Here is a 22,105-nt window from a genome sequence, read left to right as displayed (position 1 = left end):
ACCGACCCAAAACCAGGTCGATTGAAAATACTCGCTGGTTCTTGCAAGAAAGTATTATCTCTCATATCATTAGTGTCCTCTCTATCATTTTGTTCCATATTCTCGTCAAAGATTCGATCACTTAAGAGGTCGGGAGTGCTTTGTGCTTTGCTTAATGTACTCCAAACATCCGAGATTCTTCCCCTTTTTCCTATTTGTTGAGCTTGTGTCTCGTATGTTCCTACATACATTACTTCAGAATCCCTTCTCAGACCAGTAAGGCTACGTATCGATTTTTTCCCATTTACTTCAATCTAACAATGTATAATTTGGTCAGATATGTGGAAATGAAATTTTCCTTCAATTAATACATTTCACATGAACAAAACGGATTCAATGTTAATTTTTATTTGATGTTAATATTATGCTATTGTATTCAAAAGAGTTTTAATGAATTTAATTAATGGTATTACAATGTACTTTTAAATAAATATAATTGATAGTGAAGAAAGTACAAATTTAAATTATTATTTTTACCTCCACCACTTTGAAATCGTCAACGGCTTTTTTCGCTAAAGCTTTCTTACAGACTGCACTACCGTGTTTCTTGGTTGTGGTGCCCACGATATCGCTGAACGTTAGTGAAGGCTTCACTCGACCTTTGAAGGTCAACATACTGGGTTTCTGAGGTAGAATGCCGGTTTCGTTAACCGTGGCTAAATCCAATTTCGTTCGATCTTTCGACAGCTTCTTTTGTTCCTTTTCAGCTCTAATTTCTGCCATTTTTTGTTTCTTCATATATTCCTTCAACCTGTTTTACAGATAATTGTAAACAGTAAAAATTGAAATTGAAAGTTATATTAACGCTGATACATTTTTATTTGTATTATTTAAAAAACTTTTAAACGGTTCAGTGAATATACCTTTTCTCGGCATCTTTTTCAGCCTTTTCCCGAAGTATCCGACTTTTCTTGCGATTGTTTAATTCCTGATCAGCTTGAGCAAAATCTAGAAATTGAAGAGTCATTTCTCTACCGTTTATAGCTGCTAAATCTCTTGCAGAATGTCTATCGATGTCCAATGACCAAATATTACAGCCGAAATTTACGAGGAACTTGACGCAATACTCATGACCCCTTGCCGCTGCTAGGTGGAGGGCTGTGTTACCAAAATAATCGGTTTTGTCGGGGTCGCCCCTACGGAGAAAATCGTTAAATGTAAGTAAATTATTCTGCGTCTGTTACTTCCTTGTTCAGTGTATATATTCGCGTAATTGAAGTTATATGCTGAACGTAATATTTTCTATTAACAATGTACTACGAGAAATATTTCGAAACAATCACTGTGAAAGATGTAGAATCACGGTTTTTCTAATGGAAATATTTCGACGATCTACAAAATATTTTATATTTTTATAATTGTCATTATTAAAAATAAATACTCTTGTTCGAAAGGGACTTGTCCTTTGAAAACGAATGGAGGGAATAAATGGGCTTTGTAGCATCACATCCTGTCACGCGATGACACATGAGCGGAACAAAGTTCCGGAAGGATAGCAGGTCTTATATCGAATTTCTATCGTTCGGCAAACCACAACTGAAGTCAGTAAAACAACATCAGATCTTATTTACAATAGGGCACGTGCGGTGTTTCAGCTTTTATATCGTCTCTTCACGGATCATCGTTGATTCTATGAAATAATATGCGGTTATAAAGCGGTCCCAACGATTCCATGTAAATTATCACTTCGAAACAGATTTGGAAAATTTCGATGTATCAAAAATTGAAACAAACAATACTACATAAAAAGTAAAATTGCACTATTATTCTAGCAAACGTACCATTGCACATGTATTATGTTATTATATTATGATGCTACATCATTACACTGTGTACTATCCATGTATAATTACGTAAGAAGATAAAAAAAATATACCACGCATAATAAGCATATTTTATTTCCCATTTCCTTTATTCTTTTTTTTTTTTGCTTTCAGTTTAAAAGTACGAGAATTGTAAGAATACTTTTTACAACTATTAACTGTTAAATCAAAATTCTATTAAATTAATTTAATATTGTATTGATTCATTTTTCTATAAGTCGTGTAAGTACAAATTTGATTGAAGTAGTGCTTTTTGACCGTTTCACCAGTGTTTCAAATGGCGTTATAAGGACCGGTCGCGAATCAGTGCAGTGGTTGAATTAGTGTCTTAATTCAACAATTTAATCGTGTGTTTTTATGTCTTATTGTGCAACTTCGATAAAGGAATCGTTATTGTGGTGTGTGCAAGATGTGTAAATGATTTTGCTAGAAAATGTCAATATTATAGAACAATTTTAAGTAACTACGTAAAATAGCAATTCCTCGTTCCCTTGTTCCGTTTCATTCCGTTCCCCCGCGTTTTGTCCCATTCGTATTCAATTGTTTTTCATCGGTGCTCGCTTGGCCGTAATTTCCGTTCGTGGGGTCGATAGATGCCAGATTATAGCGTATATTTCCGGTTTCGCACATCTGTCATTGCTTAATATAAAACTTTTGTGTACATACATGCATATGTGCGAGCATAGGGAATAGGACAGTGCGCGCACGTAACCTTACGCGCGTTTTAAAAGTGATCAACGTTGTACTAACCGATCTAACATTTTCGACGTTTCGGAAATGTCATTTGTGCGAAGTATTGTTAAAGGTTTCGTGTTCACTAGCCACAACGACCTCGTATTCACCTCACATGTTGGCTTTCAAGGTTACAGAGGTACGTACGTATATACGCATTTAAAATTTTTTACGAAGTTTTTCATTTTTTAAAATAAATCTACTTTTCTTATTTAAATTGCAAAATTCGATAAATAGGGCAACTTGTACGATAAAATTTGCTAATACGTTATGGGAAGGTTAAATTTATTATATTTGAAATTTCGTATTATACGATATTAAAATTATAGTTTTTGCGCATGTGCAAACTACGAAATCTATTACTAAAATGGCGCGTAAATATCGAAACGCGAATGTAACCGGAAACGATGAACATCGTTTCGCGCCAAAAGTGGTCAGTTTTGTGTGGCAGTGGCAGTTGACAAATGTTGCATCGTGAAGTTTCGCGACGCGTATAAGATGTTTCTCGAATGTGTTTATAAGTAAATAGTTTTGCGGGCATACCCTCTGGCGACGAGCAGTCTCAGAGCATCTATATGACCTTCAAAGGCTGCCCATAATGTGGGGGTCACTCCTCCTTCATCCCGTGCGTTACAATCCTTTTTTGTTGCTTCTTTTAAAATGTCTAAGGCACTGTTTCGTGCAGCTCTATGGAAAAACGTATTTTTTGCGAATAGTTGGCGATCACATGCAATTAGTCAGATAAATTCTACGTCGTATTTAATATACTACGTTTAAAATATATCGTTGTAGCAACTGTATATAACATATTTGATATTTAATACGTCACATAAGACTTTGCATCAAACTTTCACACGCCGAATATTTAAAATTCTCGATTTACGTAAAACAAAAACAGGCAGTCTCATTTTTTTTCAAAAAAAGTGCAAAAACAGTATGCTAGAGTTTCTTAAATATGTAGTGCAAACTTTTCCTTTACAATTTTTTTTTAACTTCACTTTGAACAGAGCTATAGTCTGGATAAGTTGCTAGAATCACGCTATAGGTATATATTTACAGGTATCTTGTCGTTTAATTGCTAGTTATCTCGTTTGTAGGTAATTTCTTAGCTCTAATTATGAATTAAACTGCTCAACTAGTGCTACGATAATGCGACACAACACGTGATAGTTTTCTCCTTCGTTCGTGTTTTCTTCTCTTAATTAGTCTTTCTCTAATTAAAAGCCATTACACAAGATTTTACATACGCATTTACATATTTCGACGTTAAAAGTTTGTTTCGTACTATTATTAAACACTTCGATCGATTATCCAACGTTATTTTATTCTATTACGTGCAATTTTCGAAATGTATCGGATTTCGTCGTGTTGCACGAAGAAGAAAGAAAAGAAGATGCTACACGAGAAACGAGAGCGAGGGGTGTCAGAGAAAGTACGTGTTTAAAGTTTTAACGAGTTTCATGCATGATAATTTTCACCGTGTTACAAATCATTTACCGTGAACGTGCCTTGACATCTTTGTGTTATACGTATTAGTTTTGCTTGAAAGTGTAACTATTATAAGAGAAAAGAATATTTGCATTGAATTAAGTGGGATTGTTCATTGTAACCTTTTTCAGGTTATAATAGCTATTATATACACGTGTATACAGAATTAGCAATTGAATTTAAAATAAAAAGTAAATCTGTTTTACTTTAATATGATTTCCATTATTGTTCACTTTCATTGCAATTATCTTTGTTACATTTGATATCTTGAAGCTGTTATTAAAGTATCTTTGTAGTGAATAAATTTTCGTTGTAAATAAATTAATAGAAATCAGTACTGTCGGAAACAATAAAAAATTTATTATAAAATGACAAGAAATCTGAAGTATATGTATCGCAGAAAATATTCTAGAGTTCATTAGTTCGTTAGCATGCATCTTCGTAATATAATTGAACTGAAAATTAATGCAAAATTGAAGTAATATCATTTACATAATGCAGAGTAATATTTTAATAGCATTAAAAATATATTTGTGATGATATTTTTATAAAGACGTATATATCTGAGATTTATATTAATACGTAATTATATCGATAATTTTCAAGTTATTTACGATATACTTTATCAAGTATTTCTATTCGAAGAGTGTGTTATTGCACGTTTTAATTAAGTTATGGCTTTTTTAACCAGAGATGATACTCAGAAGTGCCGTATAATACACCTGGTGTTCGTAGAAATGAACTGGGTGATAAATCGTCGTACTGAATCAAATAAAAGCAAAGGTGTTCTCATGTATAAATTCCGCACGCGCGATGTTGATGTACATATACCGATGAAGTGGTGCATGATCGTAGCTATTGCACAGTTTTAGGTAAATAGGTATATACTTGGAATTTTTTAAATTTTTGCATGCAATAACGCTACATTTAATTGGTATAATTAAAAAAATTACAAATTTACCGGTACAGTTTTGCCTTAAAAGTTTTCATTAATACCGACGTATATGTATTCACGAAACGAACACTCGTGTATTATCGATACATTAAGAATATCAATTAATTCACATTAATGCAGGATTTTTAAGACATTGATTCATCTGGCGTTAATTAAATTATTCTAGATATCAATTTTTTTTTTACAAGTGTGAGGAAAAATAGAAGTAACAATGTGTACACAATAATTAGAAAATGAAAAAAAACATGTGGTATGATGTGATATCGTATGGATTATGAAACGGTCAATTTCTCTGACCGATATATCCCATCGAATTTGAACTGGTGATCAAGATTTCAAAGTGCAATACTTCTCGTTCTCATGGTTAACCAGGCATGTCATTTTTTCACTTTAGCCCGAGACAAGAACCTGCCTCCGCGACATTTCTCTGCTTCCTAGGTCTCAAATATCTCGTTGTAGCATATGAACGCGTACCATTGGCAGGGAAATAAGAACACAGAAAACTCAAAAAGGTATGCACAAAGTCTGTTGCTTGTATAAAAGGAAACTCACTTGTGAAACCGCTCGGACGTCATTCTGTTCCTTGACCCTTTCGGAAGTGGTGTTATCGATGGCAAAACATCCCTGCCGTAGACAGGACTTTCTGGCACTTCTTATATAAGAGACACTTTAAATAACAACGAATGCGAATATCAGAGATTCTGCATATTTTCCACGGGGTTAAAGGAACCACGCGTGCTGAGTATGGCGTCCAGCAGTGTACTGCTCAAACGAACGAAGGAACTTGGACGGTGTTCTGTTGCCCCTCACCGAGTCTATCTTACTTTCGACTATTAATTTGACAAGTCCTCTCTCGCTCTTTCACCAGTTCCCGCCGTCGCTCACCTGTACCGGTGCCTGCATACGAATACTTCCCGCCACCTGGCGTTCAATACCCTGCTGCACGAGTGTGCAACCTGCCTCTCTACTCTATCGGCAAACTTTCGTAATGTCCACTATTAATCTTGTATAACGTCTTTAGCAACTGAGTCATTTTATACAAAAGTTTCATGCAATTCGATTCATCGTCTTGTAACAGCCTAGGTACGTATTTCGAAGTTCCTTAGGTTGCACATATTTCAGACTATAGAAATTTCAATAAATCGTACAATCAACGATATAGCATCGAATAATTGTCGTTATTGTTCTACTATAGACGAAGGTACAGGATAGATCTTTCATCTTACGGATGCGTCACAAATAGAAATACGGATATAGTAAAAAGTCACAGGTTTAGTGACGCCCTCTGTAATTTAGAGTGGTGACTTTCGGAGTTACATGTTGCCTAACTATCCAAGTTGGTGAAGTCTCTGTTTTATCACATCGGTAAATGATATTGCGAACGAGGTACATCCCCGTCTATTAAATTCACTCGAAATTGACAGCACACGAGCACACACGTGAAATAAATCATCTCCAATGAAAAATTGTCTTTCATACTTTTTATTACAACACAAAGAGAATATATTATAACGAATCAATTGGTAAAATTTTTGTGGTGAAAGTCAGTCGAAATATGACCTTATTAAAACTGGTTTTAATTATACATATTGCCATAGTATTTACCGTTGTTAGTTAACTTTCAAAGTTAAAAATAATTTTGCAGCAAGTATTTTCGAATAAATCTCCATCGATTTAAAAATGTACATTAATCTCTGAAAGCCATGTTCATTTTATAATCTACGTAAACCTGTCTCACACGAATCAGATAAACTGTGCATGCATAAATCTAATTATATAAAAGTTTGTTCTTTAAGGTAGATTACAGAAGTGATTCGATTTACTTAGGATTTCGTTTGAAATTTTTGATTCCACTCTCGTTTCATTCTCTACGGGTAGTAGATTAATAATTAGCATATAGTTTCTATAAAATTTCAGAGCAAAACGATTAAAATCGATTCTCGCAGTTCTTCAGATTCTGAGACGTAAATTGTTTCCTGTTATGCTGTGTTTATAAAATTGTAAGCACAAACGAAGTATAGCATATTTCATAGATTTAGTTTTAATTCCGACCACCGTTAATGTCGCAATCTTATTCCGTGCTGAATCGGTAAAGTTGGGATGACATGGCAATGTTAAGGGGGTTTAGAGCCCGAAAATTCTGCTACAGATCTATTGAAAAGTATATTTTATATTTCATCTGTCTCTAAATCTTGTACTGTCGTATAGTGTATCATATTTTATATGTATCCTTATAAGTCACGGATAATTTTGTCAGTTTATAACGAAAATGGACATATTTAATAAACTTTGTGAAAGTTACCGACATGGAGAAGATGACGTCGCAGTCGGTGAGTCTGCAGTTTCTTTTATCAACTGTAAGCATGCAACAAGATGAATATTTCCTGTAAACAGTTCTGTCTCTCCTCCCATGCAGTTCATCTAGTACAAATGACACTTTTGAAATTGTTTTATTGAGACATTACAACAGTCAGCATGCAAAGATTACATCGAGTCCAGAATCTTACAACGATATTCATTTATTTCAACACGCTTGCTAAGTATACAATTCTTGGCTTGCGACAAAACTGCTTATGTCGGTTAAAGAACATTGTCAATGCTGTAAACGATATTTTTCAATTGCTCTTGGGTAATAATTTGCAAAATAAAAGCAAATTTGTTCAGCTGAGTTTTCCTATCTAAAATTATACTTTTTTTTTTTAAAACATCATTTTCTAAGTTACAGCATTACTTACGTTACACAATTTATCGCCTTTCCCTATTGCCGTAAGTTTCAAAATTAATTAAATGCATCAAATTGACATCGATCTTGTTTTAAATAATTCATTTGTTACTTTTAATACTGACACAAAATTACCATATTTCCCCTTTTAATTTCACTATCTACAAATATTGCTCTGGATTTACAGCATTGACGACGATAGCAAGCAATCTTTCCTACTGTTATCAATACTTATTACATAACTTATAATTTCATCACAGCTTGATTATGTTTTTCTTGTTAATCGCTAACTATATATTTCGTATATTTACATCGTATCGATATGAACAGTAAACAGAGAAATGTTAATATATAATTTATCATTTTCGAGATTACACCTTTGCGTACGTTAAATTGCACTTTATAGACCAAAATTTATCAAAACATCGTTCCATCTGAGTTCGTAAAAAAAAAAAGAAATTTAAATACCCGGTTTCGTCAAATCTTCCTTATCAGATAAGTATCTATCCTTGATCTCTCAATTAGACATCGCAATTTTATTGCAAAAGGAGGAAACTAAGTTCTGTTTCACTATGACACAGGGTACAAACACTAAATGTATATATATATACATAAATATCGGATTTCAATAAATTTCGGTCTCTAAAGCGTACATGTGCGTACACACGAAATATCTTCTAACAAAGAATTCCCCAAAGTGTGCACATCGGGCGGGGAAGATATTGGACTTAGAGCCAGAGAAGTGATCTTCCAAATATCTTCGATATTTCATCGTTTTTATACACGTATATTGTTTCAAACATTGGTCCATTCAAACTCGATTAACAAATAACGTTTTGTTTCCTATAGATAAATACTGTTCGTTTCGTTCTACTCCTTGTGTTATTCTTTATTCCAATCGCTGAAAAAATACTTCTAAATGCAAGTTCGATCACCGATTTTCTTAGACGCGAAATTTCTCAGAGAAACTAAACGAAGAGGGTTTTTCCTTCTTCCGTACCAATTCTTTGTTCTTTTTCTTTGTTTTCCGAAGGTAAACGAGATCTGGAGAACGGTGATTTTCATGTTAAACGTTGACTTAACACGGTTCAGTCCCGTGTCTCGTCAATGCCTTCGTATCGTCGTACGATAAATATAAAAATAGATCTTTACATTCATTTGGCTAAGCCTTCGTTTGTTTGCTTTTTAAATAACAACGCGTATATCACTTGACGTTAAATGGATTGTCACATTTGTTAGGCGTTATTTTTCTTCTTCTTTCACACTCGACCCCGAGCGTCGTACAAAAGTTCATACAATTTCTTCGTTTCTCGTTCGAATATCGTTCGAGAAGAGAGAGATAGATCCTCGTCGAATCTAACATCGATTTAGATATATATATATCGTACGGTTTTTGGTACATCGATAAATAGGCCGCAGTTTATGCGAACTCGTGAAAATGTTCAACGATAGAACGAAAGGGAATCGCGCAGCACTTCGTTTCTCATCGAGTTAATCGCGCTTTCGTGAACGCAGTGCTGGAGATTATTTCGATATACAAATACAACGTGGTACATATTCAAAGTGAACACGATATGATAGAGTGAAACGTCGTCGTATCGCAGATACATCGATTTTTCGTAGCACGGTACAATTTTTAATTCAACGTTTATCGTTTCGGATTCGAAAGAGGAAATTTTCTCGAACGGGTCGAGAAAGTTCGCTTACGCTTGTAGCTTAATTTTCGATGAAAATACCGTCGCGTTTGAAAACATACTTCTCGTCAAATTGCAACGTTCAACGCTCTTTTTCTTCCATTACGATCAAAAAGAAGTATAGTAATTGCCCCAGCTAAAACAGGTATATAAATACTGACCAAGCAAATAAGGGTAAGAAATCATACTTGATTGAAAAATTTTTTATCAATATAATTGTAACTATAAAATTTATAGCACCTATAATAGATGATATACCTGACATATGCAAAGGAAAAATAGTAAAATCAACCGAAGGTGAAGAATGAAATATATAAGAAGACAAAGGAGGATAAACTGTTCATCCAGCACCAGGTCTAACTTGAAATAAATATCTTATAATTAATAAAATTAAAGATGGAGGAAGTGACCAAAAACTAATAGCTATATCAGGAGAAGCAATTATTAAAGGAATTAATCAATTACCAAACCCACCAATCATACTCATGGGCAGTCATGTTCCAGTTCATATTCCAGGTCTACTCAATTCTATACGAATAATTATACTTAGAGATGTTCCAATCATACCTGACCATAAAGCAAAAGCAATATCTCTTCCACTGTTCGATTCATGATCGTCTGTGACGTCACAAATTATTGACGAAACGGGTTAAGCGGATTGTGGAAGTTTTCTGCGATTATTTTTGCCAGAAACATGTTTCACGATTTCTACGCTTTCGGTGTAAATATTCATCTCTCAGATCGATGGATCATTTAAGAAGGTGCGTTAATCGTTCGCCATCGACTTGGCAAGTTTTGTCTATCGTACGCAACGTTTGTAAAGAGAATAGTGTCCTTTGGAAATGATTGTCTTGCAACAGAATGCAATTCCCAGCAAGTCATTTCAGCGTCGCTTAGGCTATATTTCGGGATTATTGAGCACGCATCGTGTTAACCTGTATTCAGCCACCTTTGTGGCTGATTCAAAATTTCTATCGTTGAATTAACACACGAGAAATGATACCAGATTGAAAAGAAAATTTACTACTGTTGAGAGAAATTTTTGTGTATTTAAAAAATATGTTACCGACTTCTGTCTGAAATTTGATCGAAATTTAACTATGTAAAGATATAATCAGAACGAACGGAGCCACGTGAAACTAAGTTTGTCATTTCCTACACGTGGCTGTATTTTTGTGCACCATTTTATTCGGTACACTTCACGTTCAACTTCTCGTTAAAACGTTGCACGTCGAATACGTGGTTCGAGTAACAATCGGTCACGTCGACCAGAAGATACAACGAGTTCGTCAATGCTTCAGTATTTTTACAAACGTGTATTTAATTCTGTGAAATTGAAATTTTCGCTCGTTGAAAACCAGAAATTTAGTGAATCCTTGAGTTCACCATTTTTATACTTCCTTTTTACTTTGTACCCCAATTACCTTCGCTGTAGATATTCAGGTGGTTCAGACTTCGTCCTCCTCTATGTACAAAGTAGTTTCCTCGGTTTTCCCATAATTTTGCAAATTTCCTCTGTGAAAATGGTGCCGTTGTTCCTTCGACGGTTCGTCGTTGAACAGAGAATTTTTAGCTCTGTCGTACGTTTCGTCCTCCTCGAGATCGTCCTCCGAATTTTCCACGTTGATCGCCGAGACACTTTCCAGCTCGGGTTCCTCGAGCAGAGCGTCGACTTCGGTCGGTCCCTCGGTCGATATATTCGGCACGATCTGTTCGTCGATCTCTATGGCGTGATTCTCGTCGGTACGATCCACGCGAGGTTCTTCGATGTCCGGTGACGTTGCCGTGAAATACTTGAATTCGTTCTCGACACCGGCGCTTTTTTTTGAGAGTCTTTTTGCTGTTTCTCAAAGGACGCTCTCTTATTGTCGTCCGATCTCGAATGGTACAGCCTCTGTTGCCGTTGCCTTCTTAGATTCTCGCCGCTGCTCGCCCTTGATCTGATTTCCATCTCGTCCGAGAGGTATTTGGTGCAATCAATACTGAATCTGTCCACGGACAATTTTCTAGGATACGTTTTTCTCAGTCAGTTCTTTTTATTCGACGTTGCGTTTAGAAATGAGTATTAAGAGGAGATAGGTAAATTGGAAATGTTACCGATAGTCTGCACGGCGAAAATCAGGACTTTTCCTGAACTCCAGGCTGGCTTTACGGTGGCCCATGGACCTCTCGATCTTACGATCGCTTCCGGTTTTGTCGAACGACATCTTGTGAAAGCTCGGCGATGAAATTTTACGGAAATCCCTCGGGGATATTTTCGTCAGATCCTTCGTCGCCGTCAGCTCCTCGAACAGTCTTATGTCTATCGAGTTTCTCTTCCTTGGTACAAAATCGTCTGGGTATTTGCTGTAGGCACCTGGAAGAAATGGGAGGAACCAATATTCGTCACTCGTAAAAAGAATCTTTTTAAAAATCAGTAACTTCTTCTAATTTAATCTTTTCGTTGCGGAAGGTTGTACTATGCAGCTAAATTTAGTATTTAATACGGCAGACGCTTTTAATTTCTTCGTTTCGGCATTTTAAAACTTTTAAAAATTTTCAAATTTAAGTTTCAATGAAATTCCGTTAAATCGAGGCGGTGTCCCTTTTAGTCGAACCCTTTTGCTGCGACAAATTTTAGTAGATATGCAACTCGCGTGGCAAAGCCGCGATTTTTCATTTCGTCTCCTTCAAATTTTCACAAATTTCCAAATTTAAGTTTCCAGAAAACTTCGTTGAATCGAGATGGACGTGCGCAGAGGGCAAAAATTAAGGATTCAATTAGAATGCAAGTGTGTTAAAAAACGCCAACAGCGTGGGCGCGAGGAAATATTTAAACCGCCTATAGGCGCCAAGAGCGCACTGCCGAGAAAACTTTCGAAACGCCTATAGGCGCCGAGGGTGCACTGCTAGGAAATATTCAAAACGCCTATAGGCGGCAAGAGCGCGGTGCCGTGAAAACTTTCAAACCTCCCGCGGACCTCTACAGTTACCCTCGAGTTAACTAACCTGATAATTTAGGCGAATAACCGCGTCCCGTTGGTGATCGAACAGGTTCATCGAGTTCTTCCACATGCTCGACTTTCGTCTGTCGAAGCAATTGATGACGCCTCGCTGTATCCGATCTGTCCTTAACTTTCAACGTCACAGGACCTTTATTGGGAATGTGCAAATCCATCGCCATGGAAACTTGGCTGCCTCCCATCTTTTGCTGCTCCAAACTCTCCCTGCTGACCTATTTAAATCACGTTGAAACATGTGAAAATTCTTCCATCAAATTACCCTTTCGATTATTTTCTACCTGATGAGGACTGTAGCTCGGATTATCCACGGAAAGAGCGTGCCTCTGCAGCAATTCCGGATTCAACAGAGCGCATCCTGCGTATTTCGGCGTCCTTTTGCGCGGCGATTTCTTATCGATCAACGTCGGTGCGCTTGGACTTTTTTTGATCGAGTGTCCCGCTTGTTTCTGGTTCAACTCCTTCGCGAATTGCATGAACTCCGCGGTCAATTGTTTCCTGGAGACCTCGTGAATACTGGGACTGGGACTTCTGTTCACTCTGAACAAACCGAGCTGGTGGTCCCATTTCGTCGTTTGGCTAGACGTGGACCTTCGGTTCCGTTGGTTTCTCGTGTTTTTTATTGTCGAGGTCTGATTAAAGCGAAAACGAGCCGGCACCACTTTGGCTGCGTTATCGCGTGCCTCGAAGGTCATCACGCAAGCCGCTACCACGATAAATCCTGAGAGATTTTTCTTGCGTTATTTGTCGATTACAGATTCTCGATAGTAATTATTTCTTTTTTTCTCGTAGCTCGTGATTCACATTCTTAGGCGTTTATCTTTGATTGCTCGGGTATCGGATCGTTTGTGGGAACTTTCTTACTTGTACACTTGGTAGTTTGTAGCTTTGGTTCTTTTTTTTTTTTATCGAGACTCGTCGGTATTTGAAGGAGAATTAAAAGAGGAATTAGAGAGAATTCGGATAATACGCCCTCTTTAATTATTCTTTCGTATCGAGGGAGATGAATTCGTGAAACGAGTCGGGGAACAAAGGGTTGACAATGAAACGATTAAGCGGCCCGTGAAGGCTTTTGAACGATTTAACGTCAGACATCGATGTTTCTCTTTTTTCATATTTTTTCTAAATTGCAAATTTTATTTAACGAGAGCGAGCAGTCGGTTGGTGAAACACTCGTGTGAAGAATGTAACTTGATTCTGTGATAAATTAATAAATTGCATGAAAATTATAATCGTGAAAATAAATTAGTAGAATTTCATTTATTTAATTAATGTTGAAAATGTTTAAAAACAGTTTGGGATAAGATCGTGTTCGAGTTGCACGTATATTGTGACTATATTTTTAATCAATTTAAACGATTTGTATAAATGTTTGCGTATTTTACATAAAAGTTGATTAACTCATTCTGAAAGTTTATAATTTTAAACTAAAGTAATCGTGAACTTAGGTAAATCTTGCGTACACGTGGAAAACTTTAAGAAATCGATATGAAATTATTCATTTTTCAAAAATATCCACTGATTTTATGCTATATTTGTGCAACTCGTTGTTAATTTATTTAAAAATTCGCGTATACAATTAGAAAATTTTCCAAGTAACGTCCAAGAAATATTAAATGGATTCATAACCTGTTTTCAAGATGTACCTACACGTGAGCCTCCATAGCTCAGGGGTTAGAGCACTGGTCTTGTAAACCAGGGGTCGAGAGTTCAAATCTCTCTGGGGGCAAATCTTTTTTTTCTTTTTTTTTCTTTCCGAAATGAACGACACGCATTGCACACTATCCCAGTAACAACAAATATCATTTTTTCATTCCTATTTAAACTAAATTTGTTCGTAATTTAATTACGCCAAGCCTTCAACGGTTATCACTTCATTCTTCGTTTCGACACGTTTCGTAATTTTCCTTTCTTTCTCACTTCGCAATCGTTCGGCAATTGCAACGTGAAAACAGTGCGTGTTAAGAAAAAAAAAAAAAAGGATTCGCGAACGTGAATCAGTCTCACTCGAAAATTTGAAATTTGTATCTAACTCCGTTTTCGTGCAGAAGCGTTGAATTGCGATAATTCTGAAAATAGCACGAACGATGGCGTAGTTTCTGCAACGAGAATCGAACATTGTAGAATTTTGGGTAGATGTTATTATTACCTCCTACGCCCATCACGATTGGGCCAGCGTAACTGAGGTTGTTCAGATGAAATCCACGTGACTCGTTCTTCACTCTTATTGTTAGATTGCCTCTGATCTCTTGGGCCACGGACAGCTGATCTGCGAAATATCCTGTGCACGACACGCGTATTTCAGCATATTTTGTAACGATCACCGAAATAGAGAGACTGTAATTCTAGGTGTTATCTCATCGTCTCGTATGCGCGATGTGAAATCCTGTTAGAATTAATATTCGACGAGGAAAATAACTTCAGTTGCATGCTGTCGATCATTTCACGACGTTATTTATCAGTATCAGGTAAACCGGTAATCTGACAATACTGGATATTATTCAAATTACTCAATTCTGTTCGCTGCATGCAAATTAGTACTTATAATTACGCATTTATGTATAATTGTTGTCAAATAATAACAAGCACTGTGCACAGAAGAAATTCTAAGCAGCATCATGCACCTATCTTTACGTTCTTTTCCTATTTTTTTTTTTTTTTTTGTATTTCGACTAAGAAAAAGGAAGTAGAAGTTTATCGAATATGTTGAATTACTGATTTCTCAGTAGTTGGGAAAATTTTTAAAAAAGGTGGAACGTTTGACGTTAAGAGAAAGGACTGATAGTTTGATTGTTCGTTGCGGATAGAAGTTGGTAGCGATAACGAGGTTAATTTAAAACCATTTATTAGTCCCCAGTGTTCTACTCACCTATGGTCGCCATGCAAGCTCCTGAAAGCATTAGTAGCAGACCAATTCCGAGAGCTTTGCAGGCGTACCACAAGCACCGCGTTGTCACCTTGCCTCTCACCACCTGTTCGATTTAATTGTCTTCGTTAACAGTTAATAACAGCGGACGGTGTGTCCGGTCGTTTGTTGGTCGCATTCGTGAATGCTTTACCTTCGTTTGTACATAGTTTATGGCTAGCTAAAATGCGTTCATCACCTTCTGTGATAGTGTGACATTTCTCCGGCCATTGTGACACTGTCTAAGAAGAGATGTGAAATTTTTTTTTTCGTCTTTTTTTGTGTTTTAAGCGCTTTTTCATTTGTCGAGGGGAATTTGTTCGTTTAAGTGTTGTGAAAATGATTTTCATCTCTTGGAAGCATCAGTGTTGTGATTTTAACCCTTTCGCTGCGGCAGAGTTTGGCAGACGATAGATATTCAATCGTGGATCGCGAGAATTTGTCATTTTGGCGATTTGAAATTTTGGAAAAATTTGATAATTGGAATTGAAAATTTGTCGGTTTCAAATTTCCCCCCAAAAAACCAAAAGAATTTAGGAAAATTGGGTTGAACTGAGGTGAAAGTGTGCTAAAAGTACAGCGTGAGCAAATCTTCAAAGGTCTTATAAGCGATAATAGCAGTGAAAGTTGGATTTCGTGAAATTTTTGTTAATATTTGCTTTTGACAAATATGAGGCGTGTTTCTGTTCTACATGATCCAAATAACGTTAGAAATGCACTAAAAGCGATCAATTTATCCTATATAATAGTATCAAGATTGAAAGAAATTTTGATCAGAAATTCAGGAAAATCGTTGCCGAAAGCATGCTAATTCTAAAATTCGTATTCATTCAGGTGCATGCTAATTGTAAGAAACGTGAAAGAGAAATAATTCAATCGAAGTTCTTTTTCTAAAATACATCTTTATGGCATAACGAAGAAATTATCGCACGAAATTCTTCCCTCGTTAATAATATGCTTTTCCTTCGTATCGCAAACAAAGATAGAGTATGGTCGCGTTTATGTGCACAGCCGGATTTCTGTTTGCATTTACAGTTGGGTAATATCGCGGGAAATAGTCGAAGGTATTATGTGTTTGCGTTTTCAGATTACACGTGAAGATTGCTCGAGTTATAATCTTCTGTGGAATACCTATAGTTTGCCCCATTTTATGAAAGGAAAGATAGATTATACATTTTCTGGTGTTCCACGGTGAAGTCTTTCATACTTGACAAATAAGAGAAAAGTGGTCAAATGAATTGTCGCATTATCTTTTAACAATAAATACTTCAAATATCGAATTAGAACGATTCAGCACTTGTATTTCCACGATAAAAAAGAACCATTAATTCCTAGTTTAAAACTATCCCTTCGATAACCTGGAAAAATTACTTATTTTCTGCTCGATATTCTCGTAATAAATTCTTAATACTACATCTTCGATCGACATTCCCCGTTTTTTCCTTATTTGCGAGATATCTCGGTGCACCTCAACTTTGCGTCGTTTTGCACAAACATCAGGTTACTGTGTTACTACACATGCTCTGTTTGTACCGCGCCTATAACGTAATTAGCGAGTCTATAAAAAACAACAAATAATAAACATCTCTTCTAAAAGAAGAAGTGAAAGAAATATTTGAGAAAAATGTAATACAATTACTGTACTCGACTTTGTGTAATCCAAGTTATCCTCGTTCACTGATAAATACAAAAAAGAAGTGATAAAATGATCACTCTACGTGTCTTTGGGTCTCTCTTAAACGAGGATGGAAAATCTAATCTAAAATCTAGAGGACAGAGTTGTGAAAATTTCAAACGAACTGTCTTTTTGCAATTCGACGAATAAACGAGAGTGATTCCTTGGGTGCCAAACGGAGCAATGCTGTTAGCGGAATATTCATTTTCGAGGTTCCGGTTAGAAGTTCGAAACACACCTGGACATTCCAGTGCGCTCCTGGACCGCAGGCTCTCCTCTGCGTCCCTTGCCAATGGATGCTTCCTTGGGGCATTTTGCACTCCTAAAGTTGAATAAATTTTGCATTATTAAGGGAGAGACTCGGAGAGTCTCTAACAAAATTTAATAAAAGAGAAGCTGAAGCGAGAAGCTAATTGGATAGAGGTTCGGATAGACCAGGGCAAAACGGAGATGACTGAAAATTTAATTAGGCCAATGCAAGTGGAAACGCAAAACGTTTATTGCAGATTTATACACTTCCAGGGATTTTCACCTGTATTTTTAGATTCGGATATTTTCCAGTCACGAAGTAGATTTGCTTCACGAGATAGATTTTTAAACATTGCAAATCTGAAAAAAATTCTGCTATTAAAAGAATATAAAAACAGTTGTATTAATATTTTTAATAAAGTACGCGTTTATTTTTTCATTCTTTACAACTAAGATTTGCAACGAAAGATTTTAAAGAAAACTCCTTATCTTCTACCTCGGTATATACAAGCGCCAGATTTTTTTCCAAATTTTTGCAAACCTCTAAACAGAAAAAATGGAGCAAAAATTGATAATTCATCCGCATTTTTTTTTTCATTTTTTAATACTAGAATTTGCAACGAAAAATTTTGAAAAAATTCACTAACATATACCTCGGTATATTCAACGCGCCAGATTTTTTTCAAAATTTTTGCATACCTCTAAATAGAAAAAATAGGGCAAAAATTGATAATTCATTCGCATTCCTTTTTTCATTTTTTAATACTAGAATTTGCAACGAAAAAATCTGAAAAAATTCACTAACATATACCTCGGTACATTCAACGTGCCAGATTTTTTTCAAAATTTTTGCATACCTCTAAATAGAAAAAATAGGGCAAAAATTGCTAACCTAAATTTTCCCTGTGACCACCCTTCCAGTCCAGATAAAGGGTTGAAACTTGGTGTCGAATATTTACTTTGAATAAGCTATCCAATAGTCCATTGCAAGATTAATTTGATTTAAGAACACTCTACTTATTCCCGCAGAAAAGGGTTAACACACATTGCAAAAATCCATTCCTAACTATAATTCTACTACACAAAATTGCTCTCAGCATCATTGATTACCAAACGTTACCCACGAAGACGTAATTTACGCGTGTAGCTTGAAAATAGAATATATTCCAGCTCTCTCTCTCTCAGTGCCTCGTTTCATTTAAACAGAAGGGCGAAACTTCTTGCCTCGCGTCGCTTTAATTCAACTTCGTGATACGTTCTAGTATATAGTACACTTGCCACGGCTTTTACCATCCTCTTGTACTCATTCACTTTTACATAAGGGTTGGTAACAGAGTCCACGGCTCGCACAATGTATTCGTGTACAATTATCTATCATTCTTCGGTATATGTGTGTCCTTTGTATACGTGAGCTAGTCTACTCATGTGCACATAACAGGGGAACCATTGTTCCATCTCCCCGTTTCGTATCTTTTCCTCCGTCTTTCACCGCGGAAAGTTCGCACTTCGTATCGATCCAAATCCTTCTTTACGCTTTCTTCCGCAATCTCTGTTTACAACTGGAAAACTTGCCCATTTTCTCTGTCACGGGTTTACCGCGGATTCCAGATGTATTCGAGAGCACGATCGCGGATTGAATAGCGACTCGAGAGTAGGGGTTTCTCCACCTGACATATTGCTTCTGTCGATTCCGGCTTTCACCTTCTCGAATATTCCATCGAGGACACCTCTCCGTAAAAAATATACGTATATATGCAAATCTGTCGATACTTTTTTGCGGTCGAATTTATCAAAAAAAGAGGGAACGTTGGGAAAATGTAAGTTTTTAAAAAAAAAAAGTGTTGTAGTTTGGATGGAATAGTTGGTATATAGAAGCGCGTGACCCGATTTGTTTGATAGCCATCGGTCTCGTTTTTACTTCTATCGAGTAAAAACGTATTGAACTGAGAAAACTTCTCTTTTCTCGTGGATCACGTTTGAATAGAATGTTCGAGGAAGGAAAAGAGGCCTTCGTTGGGGCTCGAGTGTAAGCCTTCTTCGTGGAAAGAGATTGGAACGTCGAATTCGCGAAAGGATTCGTTACAATTAAGATGATCGAGAGGCTAGGCTCTTGAATCTCCTTTCGCGGTGAATATTGTCGATCCTACGAAGTGATAAATCTTCGAACGCAGCCGCGATCAACCGAGCAAATTCTCTTTTTAATCTCTCGATTTAAATGGTAAATTCGCTCGATAGGATCCGCGACTATAAGTCACCGTTAACCTATATTTAAATCCAAGAAGAATGGGCGATATTTCATTCGCATGCGTTCGGATGAAACAGATGGGCGGAGAGAATGGGAGAAACTGTTAACACTTAACAGATAGCTTACGAAGATTTCTCGTGCCTTTTCTCGTTTTTTGATTAATTGTAGTCTTTTTTTTTTCGATGATTGAACGAGGTATCTGAATACAGGGAGAAAAATTTCTGAGGGGAAATTCGAGAGCCTTGATTACTTTTAAAGAAAGGATCTTGTCTATTTGGAAGTCAGTTTTGGTTTAGGTAGAAAAGAGGTTTTGACAAGAGGATAGTAAGTTTGCAGCTGATAAAAAAGGAGCGAGATAATGGATATTACATATTTTACGTGTAAAGAAAAAGGTGTAAAGGAATTTGCTTTTAAAAATGTCACACCCTTTGAAATTACTAAATTTATTTAAGAAAAATTTTACTACTTTCGTATAATTTGTTAGAATTTCCATAAAAGTGTGAATTTGCATACTTTTACCCACTTTTACACGGTACAAAGGAATTTTCTTTTAAAAATGTCACACTTTTTAAAATTACTAAATTTACTTAAGAAAAATTTTACTACTTTCGTATAATTTCGAAATAAAAAAGTGAATTTATTAGGGTAAAGCTACTGACATGCAGTCATTTATGCGTTAAGATATAATTAGGCTGTTAAAAAAAAATTCTTACTATTTTTCAAACTGTGATTCACCCAGCAAAACGTCATCTCTTTCAAAAATTCGAGCCTCACTCTTTCGTTAAAATTTTAATGCATCCAGCTTAGAAACATTTAAACACGTTTCCAGCGACGTTATATTCAAACACTCACATCGTCAATTTTCCTTTTTTTAACGCTAAAAAGTATCTCAATTTTCGATAATTAAATAAGAGAACAAACAAAACAACGAGCGTATAATAAACAAGAAAGAATGATGAACGAGTAAACGATTTATCTCACTCTACCATAAAATCCCTGAAAAATCCCAAGGCGATAAGTGGAGAAATGTAAATAACGCATTGCATCGTTTCCAAAGAACCGAATCTATCTTCATTTGCATAACCGCGACCTCTCGTATTTTGTCCAACTGTTTTACTCACAGTCGAATCAGATCCCGCGGTTTGCCAGATAACCAAATGGTTCGTTTGAATAATTCATGGAAAAAAAGAATTTCCCATTCGCGCTGTGTTTTCTCCCTTTTTTTTTCTCCTATTCTCCCGACGCTTTTTCCAGACATTTCACCGCGAACAAAGATCTCCCCGTCCATTTACGAGATTATTTGCGATGGTCGAATGTCCCCGGGAACACCGGCAAAATGATCCAGCTTTTAAGCCCGCGTTCGAGGCGTGCTTTAATATGCAGAAAGCAGGATTGCTCTCGTGATTAAACTTTATCCCATGGAAGTGCTTTCTTGGTAACGGTTCGCAAAGAGGAAACGTTCACGTGGAACGAGAGATAAGAAATTTAAAGGGAGATAATGCAACTTCTGCCCCCGTCCTCTTATCACAATTTTACCCTTCTCCAACGAACGAACCATTGTACGCTACACCTCCGTAATTTATCATTCGGCAACACGTTCTTACGAACGACAAAACTATCTTCAAACGTGAAATCGTAACCGTACCTCTAAACGCTATCGCGACGATACTGTACCGAGAAGAAAAAAACGAGGCAAATTTCCATTCCTTCCACAAAACATAATGTATTCGTGCAAACTCGTTTCACTCACCTTGGCGCCACTCTGGATCCGTTATCGCAGCATCCGCTTCTTTCTTCCAACATTCTCTTCTAGCCGATGTTTATGCAAATTCGCCGTGAAACCGAACGACACGTTCGTCATAAATTTACGAAGGATCGCGCACCGGCGGCACTTCGATCGCGTGGTTACACGTTCGATCCACGAGAAAAATTGGAAAAAGTACGAAAGTAGACAGCTGACGATTAGAAATTCACGATGAAGAGATAGGTAACGACTGCTCCGCCTAAGAGCTGCTTTATTTTCGTTCCAGCACGTGGTTCACGTATACGAAAATCACCCGGAGGCGAGAAATCCCGGTGACGAGACGGTGAAATGTCTAAGTACTCAGACTGTGTCTCTTGAAAACGCGTTTGTCATTTCAACACGAGCTCTCTTTCGGCTGGCTGTCCCCTAATTCCGTAATTAACCGGGCCTCGTCGGTCCCGTCTAGCAAATGCCAATTAGTTCTCCGCGTAAACTTCATTCACAAGGCTCGGTCTTCTGATTCTCTCTCTACCCCTTTTTCCAACCCCTCCTCGGTCCTCGCTCTACGGCATTGTTACGTGCAACCTTTGTTTCGTTGTTTCCACTGAGGTACCGCGCGTCTCTTTTGCATTTCGAGGTTATCGATTCATTCGTGTTTCACCACGTTTACAGGTTAATTCTGTATGTGGGGCAACACGGTTGAATTTTCGAGGAAAGAAAGGAGGAACGGTCGGTCTATCCGCGGTTCTTTCAAACGTTTGATAGTTTTTAATGACCGCACCACCACCGTGTCGTTCCCGTTTTCCACGCTGGCGAGTCAACGTAATTACACTTG

At 36.8% G+C, this 22,105-nt stretch overlaps 2 protein-coding genes and 1 non-coding gene across 3 annotated transcripts in view; 1 reads left to right on the top strand and 2 right to left on the bottom strand.

Annotated features, from left to right (window-relative positions):
* The window catches only part of LOC108576261 (Usher syndrome type-1G protein homolog), a 6,783-nt gene extending 1,171 nt beyond the window's left edge, over window positions 1-5,612 (bottom strand). The window contains 5 exon segments of the mRNA XM_017939220.1: window positions 3-293; window positions 517-790; window positions 903-1,175; window positions 3,138-3,281; window positions 5,590-5,612. Coding sequence (XP_017794709.1) covers window positions 3-293; window positions 517-790; window positions 903-1,175; window positions 3,138-3,281; window positions 5,590-5,612 — 1,005 coding nt within the window.
* A 5,289-nt stretch (window positions 5,613-10,901) lies between these two features.
* On the bottom strand, window positions 10,902-17,345 carry LOC108576275. Its single transcript, XM_017939234.1, is given in 8 exon segments — window positions 10,902-11,278; window positions 11,281-11,459; window positions 11,551-11,809; window positions 12,442-12,667; window positions 12,734-13,173; window positions 14,602-14,733; window positions 15,322-15,424; window positions 17,271-17,345. Coding segments are annotated over 8 exon segments (1,791 nt in total).
* On the top strand, window positions 14,109-14,181 carry Trnat-ugu. Its single transcript has one exon. It is a non-coding gene; the product is annotated as a tRNA-Thr (tRNA).
* Window positions 17,346-22,105: the final 4,760 nt, after the last annotated feature.

Source organism: Habropoda laboriosa, unplaced genomic scaffold, assembly GCF_001263275.1.
Source record: "Habropoda laboriosa isolate 0110345459 unplaced genomic scaffold, ASM126327v1 scaffold212, whole genome shotgun sequence".
Lineage (NCBI taxonomy): Eukaryota > Metazoa > Arthropoda > Insecta > Hymenoptera > Apidae > Habropoda > Habropoda laboriosa.
This window is presented reverse-complemented; position numbering and strand designations above follow the sequence as displayed.